Source organism: Hyperoodon ampullatus, assembly GCF_949752795.1.
Source record: "Hyperoodon ampullatus genome assembly, chromosome: 10".
NCBI lineage: Eukaryota > Metazoa > Chordata > Mammalia > Artiodactyla > Ziphiidae > Hyperoodon > Hyperoodon ampullatus.
In genome coordinates, this window is record NC_136923.1 from 16,905,906 (window position 1) to 16,924,579 (window position 18,674).

General features: G+C 35.3%; 1 protein-coding gene across 1 annotated transcript in view; it reads left to right on the forward strand.

The window, feature by feature from the left end:
- CNTN3 (contactin 3) overlaps positions 1-18,674 on the forward strand; it is a gene marked incomplete at its 5' end in the record, with an annotated part of 246,338 nt that overhangs the window by 43,313 nt on the left and 184,351 nt on the right. The window contains one exon of the mRNA XM_079712276.1: positions 1,537-1,712. Coding sequence (XP_079568402.1) covers positions 1,537-1,712 — 176 coding nt within the window. The remainder of the gene's footprint in view (positions 1-1,536; positions 1,713-18,674) is intronic.

The window sequence follows — 18,674 nt, forward strand, 5'->3', positions numbered from 1 at the left end:
GCCTCCATTATTAAAATTTTATTATGCACTATTTCAGATATAGAAAATGATATAAACATATAGTTAAGTGTAATGATGAACATCCATATAACCACTATTCAGTTTAGAAAATAAAACCAAAAAACCTAAATTTCCCAGTGTTTGCCCCATAACCCTTGCTTACTTTTCTCTCCATGAGAGCTCTAAAGTACCTTAAACTTGAAGTGATTCATTTTCATACCTTTTAAAATGTTTAATGCATTCTTAATATTACTTTATATGTTTTAAAACTTTACATGGTATCACATTGCACTGTAAAAAATGTTTTCACCTTTGTAAGACTTTTCTATGTTTGCAAAAGCTCATACATTTTCACAGCTATATAATATTTCATTTAACTTTATGTACTTTGGTTTGTGATAATGTTCACATTTCACCTCTTTTTGTGCTTTCACAATATTACTATTTCCAGGTTAAATATTTGATATATTAATACAATTTTTATATGACCCATGACATGGTTAAAGACCTCTGGGCTAGAATTCAAATGGGTACTAGTTATGATCCAGTAATTAATAGTTTGGGGAGAGTTGCAAACTCACTCAACTGTTTTATTGAAATCCTCATCTGTGAAATGGTCATTTTATTAACCACTTTCTCAAAGTTATTATTAAAAGCAATTGAGATTGTTGCCATAATACTCTAAAATTTATAGAATGGATACCAGTGTAATTTTATTATAAAAATCAAGTCCTCTAGGAGGTAGATAGCTTAATTTATACAATGGATGTGTTCTTGAGATTGTGCGATATTTAATGAGTTTTTAAAGGTAATAATCTACTTGTATGTGTCAGGTGTGCTTGCTGTTTAAAAAATTCTGGTTTTTCTGTTTGAAAACTCTTGTTTAAAAACCAGCTTCTTTTTTTCTTTTGGCTTCCCATTGATAAATATGGCTCTGGGGTTAGTGCCTTTACTGTTTCTGACCCCCTAGGTGGCATTTAGGATCTTTTACCACAGTGTACCATTTAGTAAATATCACTGTGATGGCTTAGAAGAGCGGAGGGCCTCGGGGACAGGTATTTACTCAGACAAATTGAAATGGATAGTTGAGCACTTACCCAATTAATTTATTAAATGTGCTCAGTCAGTCTGGATAAATCAAAGAAATGTGCTCTTTTTCCCCTTCATCGGCAGCATGAGACTGGCCTGAAGTATATGATATAATTACCTCAACTTTCTACTTCATCTTTGTCTATACAAACCAAGCCTAATTTTCCCCCTAGTGAACAAACTAAATTATTCTCACCTCTTCAGAAAATCTCGAAAAATCTTTAGCTTTTAGATGCTACTCTCTTGTGCTTTCTACTATAATTTAACCTTTTGTTTCTGATAACAAAACTTAGGCATGTTTGATTTTTCAATTATGTAATAATTGAATGATATATTTGTTGCCTTTCATTTATTAGAGAGCTGATGTTTAAAGTAGATTATATAATGCAGATTTTTTTTAAAAGTTTAAATATACGAAGGGGAAAATCCTGGACATTTGTTTTACAGATGGCAGCTGAATGGAAGCGATATTAATCTGAGTATGGAGTATCGCTATAAGTTGAACGGAGGAAATCTTGTGGTTATTAACCCCAACAGAAATTGGGATACAGGAAGTTATCAATGTTTTGCAACAAATTCAGTTGGAACAATTGTCAGCAGAGAAGCTAAACTCCAGTTTGCCTGTAAGTATATGTTCACACATGTAAGTCCAACATTTAAAAATATATAACTGAATTTGTGTGGTCATTTCGGATTTCAGAAACAATATGTGGAATTTATTAATTAAGGAAATAGGTTGAGAAAGTAATTCAATACGATTTTTTTGATCTCTATATACTGTACAAATCAGAGTTTAAAATGTGTGTGTATGTGAATGTGGGTGTATGTGAATGTGGGTGTATGTGTGTGTGTTACCTGTTTTACTATTTTGTAAGGATTCTGTTTAGGGGAGGAAAAAGAATCTATTTAAGGATGTATTTATTCATTAGTTACTCTGTGCTTTGTACTATGTTAGAACTGAAACGCATATGAACGAGTTGTCAGACATGACCTTTGTTCTGGCAGAACATTGAAATTAGAGAATTACATCTAACAAATCTGAAAATATAAAGGAACAAAGACAGTGAGAAAGAAAAGAACGTGACATATCTTTGACCTCCACTGCAGTTTTGCCCAGCTCATCATGACCTTCAACACAGGCCCCCACTGAGGCCTGGCTCTGGAAGCCAAGTTTGTACCTTGTTAATTGGACCAGGGTGAACCCATGTCCCATCCTGAGAAAACCACATGCTTTTTAGCAGGGAATTTAGAATTGGGACCAGAGACCTAATTTAGTGTTTATCTTCCTGACATATCTTTTGATTATTTTCTACTTTTTGTTTCTTCTTACTAGTCTCTCTTCCTTTGTGTTTGTTGTATGTTTCATATATAATGCATATCAGCATTACCTTGGTTCTAAGATTTCTTTTAGTTCTTTACGCCTCAATTATTCTGAAATTAGAATGCAAATATTCTTATAATGTGGTAGTAGTCTCCCCCAACTGCCACAGACCATTAATAAATTGATGATGTGTCATTTAATGCATGGCTTATTCTATTGCTTCTGTTTTTATAATGGCAATGGTTGGTTTTGTTCCTGCCATTATATTCTGTGTGTTCCGTTTCTCAAACTTCCTTGCTCTTTCTTCTGCTTCCTCTGTTTCTTTTCCGTCTATGAACAGTTTTTTTTGTTTGTTTGTTTGTTTTTAACCTGTATCTTCCCTGGGCATTTTCATAGCTATATGTCATATTTATATTACACAAGTTTAAGTTTACCTTTTAGTTTATAAAATTACTTTTTAATTTATAAAAGTTTACTTCTCTAGTAGCCAGAATTTTAAATTTAAATTACTTTTTCAGAGTGCCCCCATTTTATTTATTGATTGATTGATTGATTGATTGGTGATTGCAGTACATGGGCCTCTCACTGTTGGGGCCTCTCCCGCTGCGGAGCACAGGCTCCGGACACGCAGGCCCAGCGGCCATGGCTCAGGGGCCCAGCCGCTCTGCGGCATGTGGGATCCTCCCGGACCACGGCACGAACCCGTGTCCCCTGCATCGGCAGGCGGACTCTCAACCACTATGCCACCAGGGAAGCCCCCCACATCCTTTTTTTGTTGTAATTATTTCTTGTTTCTCTTGGTTGACTATAGGATAATTTTTCTTCATTCTTTTAGCTAAAAACATATATATATATATATATATAAACATATATATAAAAAGATATATATATATATATTTCCAGCATACAGATGGGTTTAGATCTCTTTTTTTATTTGCTTTGCTTACAACTTGAAAAATTATTTTATTATATCGATACTTAGACATCTCATACACAATTCAGGAAATTTTCCTGCATCTTTTAGTTGTATGTTTGATTTATTTATATTTTTAAAAGGATTGAAAGGGATTATTTTTGTCCCATTTTTTGAAATACTGTTTATTTCAGGTTGTTCTTTCCTATGAATTTCTGTTTCTGATTGATTGAAGCCACATCTGTTTGTTTGTATTATTCTGAAGGTATAGGCAGTTTTCTGAAATGCTATTTTGGATCTTAGAGGCAATCTTTCCTCCTACTTCCATTTGATGTTTCCATTTTTATGCTTAATACTTTTAACAGGTTCTAAAGCAAATTTTGTCCAAACTCAGCCTTTGTCAACACATGTCAATTGATTACCCTGATTTTGCTTTCTTTGCCACATGCAGAGATCAGATTCTCTTCTCTGATCTATAGGGGAATGTGAAGTTTCCAGTCTAGTTCCTTATTCCCCGGAGTCTTTCACAAAATATGTTATTCCTCTTAAGCAGTGCTATTTTTCTACTACAGATCCTTGATGCCCTCTAATACCTGAAGAAGTATCATTAACTTACAGGTTCTTCCTCAGTCTTTTCTTCCTGGAGAGAGTAGCTTGTTTGCAAATACTTCTAAAGTTATATCATGTCTCTTGCAGTCTGCCCCTACTTCCTGGCCAGAACATTATAGGCAAAGTGGGATAAAGTTGTTGAGTCTGGGATTTTATTTTACCCTACTTACAAGCTAATAAGCTAGGCTGCTACTCTTCCATGGATGCTAGCAGAAGACATGATATTCCTGGGTCAGTAACAAAGAGCTTCAAAGAGCTTTATTACTCACAGCCTAGCAAGCACCACGCTTCAGTTCCCCTCACCCCCAAGTCCCGCAGAAGTGATATGATTTAGCCAGGAGAGATGCTACACCCACAGCTGAGGAACACTGAGATTAGTGAATCCATCTCTTTTATAGCAGGGAGTAAGCAAGCGTGCTCTTGGTCCTAGAGGGAGAGCTTGTCTTATCCCTCCTGGTTGGTCTCTAAAAACACATCCCTGAGAAATGGAGTGACTGGGCCTTTCATTCTTGGCACGTCCAGAAACACTTAACAGGAAGCTAAGAGCACATAGTGAGTGGATTCCCTCTTCCAACAAAAGTTTTTCTTTTTTTTTTTTTTTTTCATTTGGTGCTGTCCTTGAGTTTCTCTTTGGGGTGCATCCTATCAGGCTACATGTGATAAATAAGGCACAAAATATCTTCCTACCTTTGTTGTGAATTCTCTCTTTATACAGAAAACCCAGGATGTACCTACCATTTAGTCCCTTGTATTTCCCCACAGTCTACCTCATTGGCCTCATAAGTTTTATTTACTCATATGCTTGGCATTCGATTGCTTTTGCAGTTTTTGACGTACAGTGAGATTCTTTTGTTTTGCAATTTTTTTTTTGGTGTTTTCACAAGTGGTTTTGGGAAGTTATAAAGAGCAATATTGGTTATTCTTAGCCTGATGCCACATTAAGCTGGAAATATAAAAAAATGAATTTTTGAATTCATATGTTTGAGATATAGGTTTCTGGTAAAGAAACCAAAGAAGGTGGCAAAAAACATGGAGGATATTTAATACATCAGAGATTCCAAATTACCAGGTATAAGAGAGCATTCCTTTAACTTGACAACCTTGAAGCGATGTAATACATTAACTGAAAGAAGGGGTTAATAAGAAGAGTCTTGTACTACTACATATACATCCTTCTAGATGCTCATGACTCCAGGGGAACCGTGACAGTTTTTTCCACAGGTAAGTAGATAATAAAGTGCTGTCATTGAAAAAATGTTCTAATTGTTCACTATAGCTATGTTTGCATGCTTAGTAATACTTTTTTGTTTCTGTCAGCCATGGAAAAAGTACTTAAAATGTGCTTCATGGGGAAATGAGTAAATGACATTATCCTCAATGCACCACTTTTAACACTGGTGAAAATCGAGTGAAATTTTATCTTAATTTTCAAGATGCTTAAAAATAGTATTTGTAATTAAATGAAAGTGCAAAGCTCATTTATAGTTTAAGAAGCGTACTTTCTGTAGGCATTTTTTATTCCTTTTAACAGATTCTTTGTGGAGCAATCACAAAATTTAGGGAGGGGGAAGATAACGTAAAATGATGGAATGTTTGAATTGTAGACATTTTCTCAGTGATTTACGGTTACGTTGCATGTGTATAATTTTTGAAGCTTGTTTAATATATTTGCAAATGTTTTTGTCAGCTTCTTAATTCCAACCACAAAAAGTGAGGGTAGTACCTCCAAAACCCCAAATATCTTTGCTTTATTGATAATTGTTTTACTTCTCTTATTCTTGAATTTCCTGTCATTCTTTATTAAAATGTTTTTCTTTTAACCATTTTTGAGGTGCAATACATTTTTAATCATGAATTATATTAGACGTATAAATGGTATGGAGAAAAGTGTAAAGAATCTGTGTGTAGCCACCACTTATCTTAAGATTTAAAGGTTCAAAGTACAATTAAAGCTACCTGATAACTCACCCTCATGACATTATCTTCTCTCTCTTAAACTCCCTCTGAATAGGTGGCCCCTGTTCTGAATTATATGTGCTTTTTTTATCCTTTGAATAAATATGTATGTGCTTCTAAGCAACATGTAAAATTGTTTTACCATTTTCATTTCTTAAACTTTTATGTAATGACATCAGACAGCATTCCTACATCTACAACTTCCCCCCAACATTATATTTGTATCTGTTGATCTACGTCTCTACCAACATTTGTTATTGTTCAGCATTTTAATTTGTGCAAATCTGGTGAATATAAAATTGTATTTTACTTTTTAATTTGCATTTTTATTTTTAAATTAAAATGTAATTTTGGTTTTAATTTGCATTTCTATAATTACAGTGAAGTTAAGCTCATTTTCTTAGATTTGTTGACCATTTATGTTTCTGTTATCCAGATACTTTTTCACTGTATGGTAGTCTTTTTTTTTTTTTTTAAGCTTAAGAGTTGTTTGTATACTCTGGATTAATCCTTTGTCAGTTATATACATATCTTCTTTTTAGTGGCTTTTTTTTTTTCCTTGATAAACAGATGTTCTTAATTTTACATTAAAGTATTGATTTTTTTATAGCTCATGTTCTCTCATGAGTTGTTTAAAATTTTTTCTTCCTTATCCTGAAATGGTAAAAACATTCTCCTAAATGTACTTATAAAAGTTTAATATTCTCCTCTTTACATTTAAGTCTTTAATTATCTGGAATTGATTTTGTATATCGTGTGAGGTAGAGGTACCGATTTATTTTATTCCAGGATGGGAAGTCAGCTTTACCAGCGTAATTGATGGATGAGGCCATTCTTAGCCAACTGAAAAGCAGTGTGTGGTCATCATGTCTGGCTTCTTTGGGCTTTTGTGTTTGGAGAATCATATTATCTGCAAGCAGTGAGAGTTTTTGTGTTCTTATCAACCCTTGCTCCTTTTATATATTTTATATGAGTGCACTTTCTCTAGTCCAGTACAGTGTTGAATAGATATTTTGAGTGTGAATATCCCTATCCCTGTTTTGCTCTTGATTTTCAAGAGTGAATAAGATTAACATTTCACCATTTGGTATGATGTTTACTATAGATTTTAAAGATACTCTTTATCAAGTTAAGGCAGTTCTTCTCTAAGTTAGTTTTTTGTTTTGTTTTGTTTTGTTTTAATCAGGAATGCTTTATTCTTGTAAATGCTTTTCCTACTTTTACTGGGATATTCATTCTGTTTTTCTCCTTTAACCTGTTAATGCAGAGAACAGTTTTTAGTATTAACCAAACTTCTAGCCCTGGTTTAGTTTCAACTTGGCTTTTGTGTAAGTTTTTTTTTTTAATAGCTGGATGTTATCTGTTTTTCAATATTTCGTTTAGCATTTTGCGTATATATCAATATAGGAGCTTTTCTTTTTGTTTTCTCTTCTCATACTATCCTTTTTTGGCTTTAGTATCAAAGTTATATTCGTCTCTATAAATGAGCTGGAGAGTACTCCTTATTTTATATTCCCAATAAAATTTTGAGAAATATTGGAATTATCTACTCCTTGAATAAAAAGTAGAGCTTACAGATAAAACTATCTGGGTCTGGAGTTTTCATTCAGGAAATATTTTAACTATTGATTGAATCATTTGAATAGTTAATAGGACTAACCATATTGTCTCCTTTGTGAAAAATTGTGTTTTTTCCCTAGGAATTATATCCATTTTGTTTATGTTTTCCAATGTATTGTCAAAAAGTTGTTTCAAAGCATTTTCTCTTACTGTCCTTCTTGTCTGTGCCTTATCTATACATACATTCCCTATTTCATTCTAACTGTTATTTTAGTATCAAACTTGTCAGAACTTGATGTTGTTATTCCTTACCTTTGAATCTTTATATTATATTTCATTCATTTTACTCTTATGTTTATTGTTCTTCCCAGCTTCTTGGATTATTTTATTTTTCTTTTTTTAGTCCCTTAAGTTATATAGGTAACTCATTACCTTCCTACCTTTCTTTTGTCTATTTTAAATATGTATAGCTTTAAATTTGCATTCTGACATATAACATGTTTATTATGGTTCAGTTCTATAAATGTTATGATTTCATTATGATTTTCTCTTGAATCCTTGAGTTATCAGACATGTGTTTTTAAATTTCCAAACATACAGAGTTTTTCTAGTCATCTTTGGTTACTGATTTCTAACCTAGTGACCCATTGACCAGAGAAGTGTCCTCCTTGTGTTCTTTGGGTTAAAGTTGGCAATTGTGTTGCTCAAATCATATATATATTATTAATGATGCTTTATCTAATTAATCTATCAATTTCTCTCACAGTGATTGTGGATTTCTCAGTTTATCTAGTATTTCTATTTTGCTTTTTGTAATTAGTAAATTATTGATGTATAGAAGTTTAGAATGGGTATATTTTTGGTCAAAATGAGGTGACTTGCTAACTCTAATAAAGCACTTTGCCTTATAGTTTAAATATTAATATATTAATATGAAAATGTTAATATTTGTGTTCTTCTCTTTGGACTGATTGAGAATTTATTTCCCCCTGAGTAACATCACAAGTTATACACTCTATTTGTTTTCTTATAGTAATTGCCCTAGAAATTTTAGTACACACATTTAACAAAGTCCAAATTTAATCGATATCTCCAACAATAGAGGACTCTGCAGCATTTTACACTGTAATTCCCTCCTGCAGCATACTATACTATTGTTTTCCAGTAAGTTGTTGAATTTTTGTAACATCATGAATGAGATATTATTGGTATTGTTCGTTTTATCTTCTAGTTTTTCTTTTATATCTGAAATAATGTAAGCATGTGCAAACTTCTACATAGTTGGCGGTTTTTTGTTTGTTTTTAAAAAAAATGTCAGACTTCTGCCCATATTGTTTTTATTTCTCCTTTCCTAAAGGAAATTACTTTTAACTTTTTGACTGGCTCTTGATATTTACTTCAGTTTTTTAAATAACTTGCTTATTTGCTGCTTCTTGATTTTTCAGTTTTAAGCATTAATATTGGCCATCAAATCTGGCACTGATGCTATAACACTGTCATACCACCTCCTTGCCACCACAGAAATGTGAGGTTGCTTTTTTACGAGGTTTATGAAGAAAACAGCATTTTAAACAGCACTCTTAAAAAAACACAAAGTTAAAAATAGGGAAATCCACACTATATTCCACTTACTGTACTTTGACTGGAGAGAGACCCAAGTGATCACCCAAGCCCTTTCCCCACCCAATCCCCATCCAAACCTCCACAAAGAATAAACATTTCACCTGTCTCTGTTTGAAACTGAGGGAGCTGCGAAGAATCCAGTTGCCAAGTGATTAACATTTGAATATACATTAATTCAGAGCATGTTATTACAGGATTTTATTGGGTCAAAATTTGAATTAGGTCAATATTCAGTGTTTACATTACTATGATTTTGTAAATGATATTCAGAGCTGACTTTTGTAGCAGACTATAATTATGATTGTTTTTCCTTCTGTGCATAATTTTCTTGTCCTTCAAATTAGGAACCTTATTTTTTAATTTCTTAATTTTCTATAGTCTTATACTTTTGTCAACCAAAATTTTGGCCAGTTTTCTGGGGGGTCCTCTCAGATTTTGAGAAACATCTGATACTCTATCAGTTTTACCTTCCTGGAGAAATCTGTCTTGCAGGTTTTGGGATGCTCCAGTTAGATTGGTTTTCCTGCACATTAGGGGCAAAACTCTCTTTCCGGGATCTCCCTTCAGCTAAGTTCCATGTCCACCTCTTCCTTGTTCTTGGTGTTCATTGTCTTAGAGCACTATGTCCTCAAGTGTCCCAAGAAAGGATGAAGGCTAGCTATGATTGTTCTGGACCATGTGTTCTAAAAATTATACTGGCACACTTGATTGAGAGACTCGGCCTTGTAAATATACGATGTTAGAAGTCATTTTCCTTCAGAAACCTGAAGATATTTCTCCTTGTTTCGTAGCATCCAGTGTTGCTGTTGAGAGATCTGTTGCCATTTTGATTCCTTATATAGAAGGACCTGTTTTTCTCTAGAGGAAGCTTGTGGGATTTTTTCTTTGTCTCTAGTGTTATGAAATTTCACAGTGATTTGATTTGGTATGTGTCAAATTTTATCTAACATCCTTGATACTCTCTCAGTCCTTAGAGTTTGAGAACATGAGGCCTTTAGTTTTGAGAGCTTTTATGATTACCTCTCCCTGGTTTTCTCTATTTTCTTTTGGACATACATCATTATTTGCATTTTGGACCACCTAGATTGGATTGCTTCTCTCCTCACTTTTCCCACCTCACCACTCCCCCACACACCTTCTATCCAAATTTTCTTCTTTTGACTCTTATCTCTGACTCTTGGTGAATTACTTCAATCATGTTTTGAACACTTCTGTTGAGTTTTTGATACCAGCTGTCATGTTTACAACTTAAGAGACCTTCTGTTCTCTAAATTGCCTCCTTATATCTTATTCTAGTTTAGTAGTTTTTTTTTGTTTTTTGTTTTGTTTGTTTGTTTGTTTGTTTGTTTTTTGCGATATGTGGGCCTCGCGCTGTTGTGGCCTCTCCCGTTGCGGAGCACAGGCTCTGGACGCGCAGGCTCAACGGCCATGGCTCACGGGCCCAACCGCTCCGTGGCATGTGGGATCTTCCCGGACCGGGGCACAAACCCGTGTCCCCTGCATCGGCAGGCGGGCTCTCAACCACCGCGCCACCAGGGAAGCCCTAGTTTAGTAGTTTTATCCTTTCAGATCTATATGAAGATATGAAGGATGCTTTTCTTCCTTTACATTTTCTTCCCTAGGACAAACTTTTTTCCAAGTAGCTTCATTTCTATTTTATGCTGGATGGTTTCTGTATTTCATATAAGAAATTTTTCATAGATATCTGGTAATCCTTGGTTGTTTGCACAGACTTAAAGAGTGGGGAACTAATAACCTAACAGAAATCTCCAGTTACTCGGTGGAACTTGTCACGATGAGGTTAACTATACTGTGGCTCATCTCATTGGGGATCCCTTAGTGTCAGTAGTTTAAGTTCTTCCGTTTGGGGCAGGTCATATTCCCCAGAGGAGAAAAGAGTCCAGACTTCCCTGTGGGTGGCAAAAGCCACCACTAGCATTTTGGGAGCCTGGTGGGAGAAGAGGCCTAAGAGATTGCAGCATCCAATGTGTATATATTTAGTTAATCCACCTGTTTCCTCACAATATCCTTTATAAAATCTGCCTAGTGACCTGTTGTCAAGACATCCTGTGTCTTACCCTCTTTAGAGAATAAGCCTCCTCTCTCTGGTGTGGAGTGGCAATCCCTGGGTATGTAGGTGGGACAGGGGATCTGGGTACCTAACCGTTGCTTCAAATTCCGACTTTTACCACCTCCTCCTCTTCATTTCCTCACTGTGAGTTTAAAAGACATCTTCCTCCATTATGCCAAGCCAGTCAACACCATCATTTCTGCTTTCTAGTTTCCAAAATTTTATTGCAGTTTGCTCTTCTATTTTCCTGTCTCTGTGAGTGTGTGCCTTCAAAAAATATCTCTTTACTGCAAGTACATCTTACTTTGGGGAATATCTCAGAGGAAGAAAGAAAGTATAGATGTGTGTGTTTGCCCTAGAAGACTTATTGTTATTTTACATAATCAGTGTTTCTTTTAGATTTATCCACATGTTTCCTGTTTCCTTTGTGCACCCTGGTTCATGCATCTGTGATCTTTTTTTTTTTTTTTTTGCATCTTTTAGAAATTCATTTAGTGAGTTTCCACTGATGTGTCAGTACTGTTTTGGTTTTTCTCCTCTTCTCCCCTTTGGTCTGAGAGAATGTGTTATTTGCCTTTATCTTCCAAATATAATTCTGCTCAAAAACATAGTGTTAAAGACATAGAGACTGGAGCCAGACTGCCTGGGTTTGAATCCCACCACTTAGCAGCCATGTGACTTTGGACAAATATTGAACCTCTCTGTGTTTCTGACTCTTCATCTGTAAATCAAAGGTAACAGTAGAATTTACTTCATCAGCTGTGAGCAGCATTAAATGAGCTACAATATGTCAAGTATCTGGAGCAGTGCCTGGCCCACAGTGCATGCCGAACAAGGATAAGCTGTTATCATATTTAAACAGTTCTAAGCTATGATTCCCGAATCTCGAAATACACGTCTTATGGGAACTCTGAAAATTTCACAGCTGTTATCTCTTCCTGTTTTGTTTATCCCCATGCCTGTTCTTTACTCCTTCTGGTTTTCCTTTTTGAATATATTTTGAAATTTCTCATTTCACCGTGTCTGTTAACCTGTCTTTCATGTTTTCTATTTCCACTTACTTAGTTCTAGCGTGTGGTTCACTGATCTTTCACCTCCTCCTAATTTACTATTAAACTATCCTTTGAGTTGTTAATTCCAGTGATTACATTTTTCTTGTCTAGACATCTGTCTGGTTCTTTTTCGTATGTTCCTGTTCTCTCTTCAGAGCATCCTGTTTTTGCTGATGGTCTCACACCCAACCCCATTTTTTATTACTTTGCTTAATTGTTTAAGTTTATTTAGGTATTCTTTCATAATGTTGTCCTATAAGCTCAGGATGTCATTGATGTTAGTCTGTTGACTCTCATTTGTAGTACATATTAGCGTTTCTTGTAATGTTTGATGTGAATCTGTTCTTTAAGAGAATTTCCCCCTCCCATGCCAATGTGAAATTCTTCTTAGCCTTTGTTGAAGAAGTCCATACCCAACAGCTTTTATGGCTTTCTCCAGGAACCAGGGATATAACCAACCTGGGAAGTGTATTATGTTAATATATTGGCTCAGTGTAGCCCCCATGTAGAGTCAATTTTTCTTATCAGTCACCAAAAAAACTGAATTAGCAAATACTGTACTATCGCTTTTAGGAAATACAGGGTTAGCAGGTTCCTACAAACTTCTGGTCATGAAGTTTTTGTCCACCAGTTGATACATAACCTTGTTTTATGGATGTTTCTGTTTAAAGGCATCTTATGTAATATACATTGTTGATTTGCTAACATTAACCACATGGTCAGGAGCTCTGCAACTCATGCCTGAAGGAAGCTTATCTAACATGTGTTTTCTCTGTAAGGCCCAGCATAACCTCTCTGTGCTTGAGAGCATTAGATAGCATTTCAGCCCTGTGCTTGGAGTCCTATTTTAATAGCACTAAGATGCAAAAAAAAAAAAAAAAAAAAATGGCACTAATATACAGCAAAAAGGATCTTGTTTACAGTCCGAGAGCTGAAACAAGAAGGCAGAGCATTGTTTTATTCAACCTCAGCTGGAAACGTGCGTGTGGGGATGACTCACATTTTTCACCATTTTGAGCATATCTGAGAATGACCACAAAAGTGCCACAAATACTGATTCAGGTCTTTACAAATACATTTTAGGGAGTAGGTGAATTCACAAATATGAAATCCACAAATAATGAGCATCGATTATATGTTAAATACATATGAAACCCCAAATCATGTGAGGTATATATAGGCCCCCAATCATGAATTCTTCATTGAAATACCTGCTCCCTGCAAATCTCCCACCTCACCACAACCTCACTCCAAGGAGAAAAAAAAGATGGACAGACTAACTCCCTAGCCTTCTCCCTAGGTCCATGGGTGGGTTTAAGCAAGAGTGCAGCCCTTTAGGCATGCAGCCATGTGCAAAAGGGCTCATTTTCAAATGTCTGTTTCCTAAGCCTAGGACCTCCACATCTCCTGTTTCCACAAGGGCAATTCAACCTAAGCTACCAGATTGCAGAGTCTGATCTGCTGTTCCCCACACCCTCATTCCACTGCCGGAGCTGCCACAGCATAAGCTCTAGAATTAACTGTTCTGCTTTGCAGCTTACTTTGTTTGCTCAGCTATGCTATGCTTTCAACTAAAATTTTGTTATATTTTAACCAGTATTGCAAAGCAATTTGTGGAACTCGAAGTCTCCTAGCATTTTTTGTGCTTCTTTATATTTCTATTAAGTTTGATTACCTAGGAAGATATCGTTCATCACTGAAGCCAGCTTTGTGTAAGCAATAAGGACTAGTGAGGTCTGGGATGGACCAGAGACGATGGCGTGCTTTTCCTATAGGGGGCGCTCACTGTGCAGCTGCCCAGGTTTTGTAGACACTCATTCAGTATTAATGAGTGAAATAATGAATGAGAAATGCAGGAATTGTGTTACTGTTGGGTTGCACCCTGAAGGTCTACAAGCCCTGTGCGTGCCCAGCTTCAAGAACAAAGAAAGAGCCGGGAGTCAGTGGCAGAGACATCAGTGGTTTAATGGATGGGGCATCTTACATGTCTGCAGCAAGGTCCTGGAGAGACACCGCACCGTGTGTTGTGGACAGTGGGCAAGACATGGCGGCAGTCTTCGCTCCTGGGGGGAAGAGGAGATTGCCAGTCATAGGGGGAATTGAGGTCCAGTTGGCTCATTGGTTACCAGGGAAACTAGGAGAGGGGCAAGCCCCTCACCAGCCCTTTGGTAAGAACAAGCACTAGGTGGGGCCTGGAGCAAGTATGTAGGGAGATCCGTCAGGTGAGTAGGGTATAGGTGAAGCAGGCACTGGTCAAGCAGGGGGTGTACAGAGAGCAAGAGAACAGCTGTCTTGGGTGGCCTGACCATACAGTTACCAAAGCTAATCACTTTTCAGGATAACGCAGAATCCATTATTTACATACAGTGCTTGATGTTTTACATATTAGAGACTAAATTTAATTTTTATGTAAACACTGCATAGGTCAACCCTATCTGCAGCAATCAAGTCTGAAGGCAAGATATAGCCCAGGGGTCACCATTATTGACCTCCAACCTAGATGTTGAGAACAGATACAATATGAAATTGAAAGGACTACACTGGATTATGAATGATCCTACCTCCTTCTCAGAAGATATGTGACAACACATCTATTAAGCCCAAAGTTTCTTTTTCCTCTTTTTAATTCCCTTTTAGCTGCTGTATTGCAATCTTTGTATAAAACAGAAATTGACCATATTGCCCCTACAAAGGGTTACTCTTTCTTCTACTAGCAGAGGGGTTGTAACATTATTCACTTTTCTTAGATTTTAATCTTTAAAAGCACATGGAGACTTAGACAAATAAGTATGAAGAAAGGTTAAAGAAATGCAGAAATTTTTAAGGATGAATCCCAGAGTGGCTGGCTGTATCTGAAAAGAAAAATTACTAAAGACTAATTAGCTAAAATTGTTCTGTTATAATTAGTAGGAGCTTAGTTTGCTGTGAGTTACAGGCAGTGCTATTCCTCATAACTAAATAGTGCAGCTAAAAACATAAATTTCATCTTTGAACATAATGACTTTGATGAAGTCCAAGGCTGCTTTGCTCTGATGGTCCAACAACAGTTAAATTTCAAACAAAAGGCTGTAACTTTATCAGTACACTATTCATCTATATGAATTTGGAAAACAAAACAAAACTTTTTGTCAAACACAATACTTTTCAACCTAGTCACGTAGGAAGGTTGTGATTTTAAAACTAAGATTCTGTAGAAGCCAACATTTTTTTTCAGTAGCTGCTCAGTCTGTGTGTTTTATGCTTTTCAATATAAATGGAATATATTTGCTGTTTGCCTTTTGAATCAAAAATATTTTAGTTTGTAAAATAACTGCAGCTGTCTTAGGCTATTCATTATATGACAATATACTGTTTCACAAAGTTACGGCAGCACTTAACAGTCCCATCAGGTTCCAATTTTTTAAGGTTCCAATTTTTCCCATGCTAGCCAACATTTGTTATATTTGTCCTTTGGATTAAAACCGTCTTAGTGGGTATGAAGTGATATCTCACTGGTTTTGATTGGCATCTCCCTGTTGACTAATGATTTGAACATGCTTTCATGTATTTATTGGCCATTTCTCTGTTTTGGAAAAAGGTCTGTTTATATCCTTTGCTCATATTCTAATTGGGTTGTTTTTCTTTTATTACTAAGTTGTAAAAATTCTTTATACATTCTAGATGCAAGTACTTTGTCAGATTCATGCAAATGTTTCCTAACATTCTGTTGGTCAGATAAGTTTTTGAGTCACCTCTTTAAATCTCTGGGGTCAGTGGTAGAAATGTGTGATTAACACGCTGAAAAGGCTGAGGGTCATCCAACAGGGTTAAAATGAAATACTATAGATACTATACTAGTCACACCAATGCAATAGGGTAGAATTAATCCAAGATTAGATGTTGAAGATCTTGGTTCTAGTTCTGGCTCAGCCACTAAATGTGAGTCATTTGACCTCCCTGGGCTTCAATTGCTTTATCTGTAAGGAGGAATTTAGCACCTAAAAGACTGTCCTTTCTACCATTGCATGATTCTAAGTTTAGAAGTTAAGCTGAACAGAATGAACCTAGGTTTCCTTTCAAGGCAAAGATTCTAACTTTAAGACTTTGAACCAACTGTGAGCTTTGGATGGAATATCTTTTTTCCTCCTATTTTATTGAGGATTCTCCAAATATCAAAGTTCAACAATGGTCCTTAGAATCCCCTTGCCTTTCTCCCTTCCAGGGAGTCCTTGTTGAAACTAACAACTAAATGATGGGCTTATAAACTCTGTTTCTGTAAAATGATATAAATCACAATTTAGAGAGTATTGTTAAACTCCTCCAGAATCTGTGGTCTGAAAGAGACTCATGTGTCATGTGGATGTTGATTATTGGGAGTGGCCCTTGTTTGCTATAACCACAGGGTTGTTATTCTGATACCTCCCTTTCTGTGTTGAAATACAGTAGCATTCGTGGAAATCCAGTTGATTGTTAATGTGTTTTTCTTTTTCTTTTTTTTTGCTTTTTCCCCAGCTGTGATTTTTGTGTTATCCAGATGGTTTTGGCTAATGCCATCATTAAAAATTTGATCAGTTAATTCTGTGAATTCAAATAGGTCATTTCCCTCAGACATGTTGGTATTAGAATGGAGCCATCTCCATCAATATGGGCCAATTGCTGGATATTATATGAAATTCATTAAGTTAGACTCTGGTAATGACGAAAATATATCTCATATGTGAGCGTCTAAAAGATTTCTGATCTCTTAATTACATGTACATTTTAGTTTTTATTACATTTCTTTAAAAAAGAATTTAGATTGCCTTTGATATTAAGCCTTGGCTGGATTTTAGCCCTCTTCCCTTTTCTGTCCGTTATCCATCATGGAAAACTTCTAGACTCAAGATTTTGCTTAAGTAGCAATAACATTTTATTTTAACTTCCTACAAATATTTTAAAATACAAAACATGTTGTATATATCATTGTAGGGATCAAAGAAATAATGTTGATTAGCTTTTTATGAAGCTGATTCAGATTGCTTTCAAATTGAAAACAATTATATATATATATATATGTATGCAGTTATATATATACACATATATATATGTAAACATATATATACACACACACATATATATTAAATTCGTCTTATCAGAGTCCAGTATCCCAGAGACTTGGAAGTTTCCCTAAGCTGGCAACATCATCAGCCAATTTGGCCCTTTGATTAACTGACGTTCTTTCATATGGATTTTCTTCTGTTCCAATACAATGCCATTACAGTAGAAGTAGATTGGATGCTTCTCAGGCTAGATCAGTTTTATTTCCTTGAACCTCAGGAAAGTTCTTGCTTAGACGTCATCTGCCTGTTGTTTTGTTTTACTATCATTCTCCGGTCACTGCAGAACTGTGCCTTTATTGCTGCTCTGTTGGGAATTTTCTTTTTTTTAATCACTTCTTCTTAAGAACTCTAAAAGCAATTTCTTGTCTACAACAGAACTGTTATGGCTTGTCTGTGAAAGAAACTGTTGCCTGGTGAAGGAAGCAGCTGCTTGGGTGGTATATTTAAAGTTAAAATCAAATAGCTTGTGAAAAGGCTAGAATTGAACTCAACCCTTTAATTTAGGATAAGGCACTATTATATGTGTATGGCATTTTATAGTGTATCTTGTACCATAATTTTTAGGCTGTTGTATTCTCCTGCTGTAGCATGCTAAAAATATTCTGTAATTTCTTCTTCTACAGGAGCATCTATTTAATTGAGTCCTGGTTTAATGTGCATCCATTATACTGCTGTGATTCTATTTTGCAGATGTCGGAAAATATATTTAAAGTCATACCTGAAATCCTGTAATTTTCAGAGTATGATCTCTTTTAGAGGATTTTTCTCTCTCCTCTTCCCCCTTTCCCTTAGTTTTGTTCAATTTGGAGTTATGGCTTTAAAAATCAAACTATCTTTTATAAACATATATTACTTCACTTTACATCTTTTCATTATTCTGTGTTTGGTAAGGAATCTCTTGTTTGTCAGTTTTAAAATGATTTGATTTGCAAAAGACATACAAATATTACTTTTTTTCCTTTTGTGAATTGTCTCCTCTAATTCTTCTGTGATAAAGCAAAGAATATGCTACTCAAGAGTACATTATATCGTTCTTTAAAATTGTTTGCTTATAAATTATACTTCAGAACTTTAATTTCAAAATCTCAAAGGACAGTACTTTATAAAATAGAATATTTCATCACTTCAGTTATTTGATTTGGTAAAGTTATTGATAAAAATTTCCCACCATGAACACTAATCAGTTTTTCTTCTTTATATGTACAGATTATGATTAACAGTGCTTTCTGTCACTTTCCCACTAAATTTGTATTCCTCTCTTCTCAGAAACACTAATATGTAATGATTTTAAGTCAGTAGATAATATTCATTTCTTTAACATTTGTTTTTTATTCCTAATATCTTGATTATGACCTTGATTACCAAGTTCACATTTTTTAATAACTGCCTTCTCAAATTATTA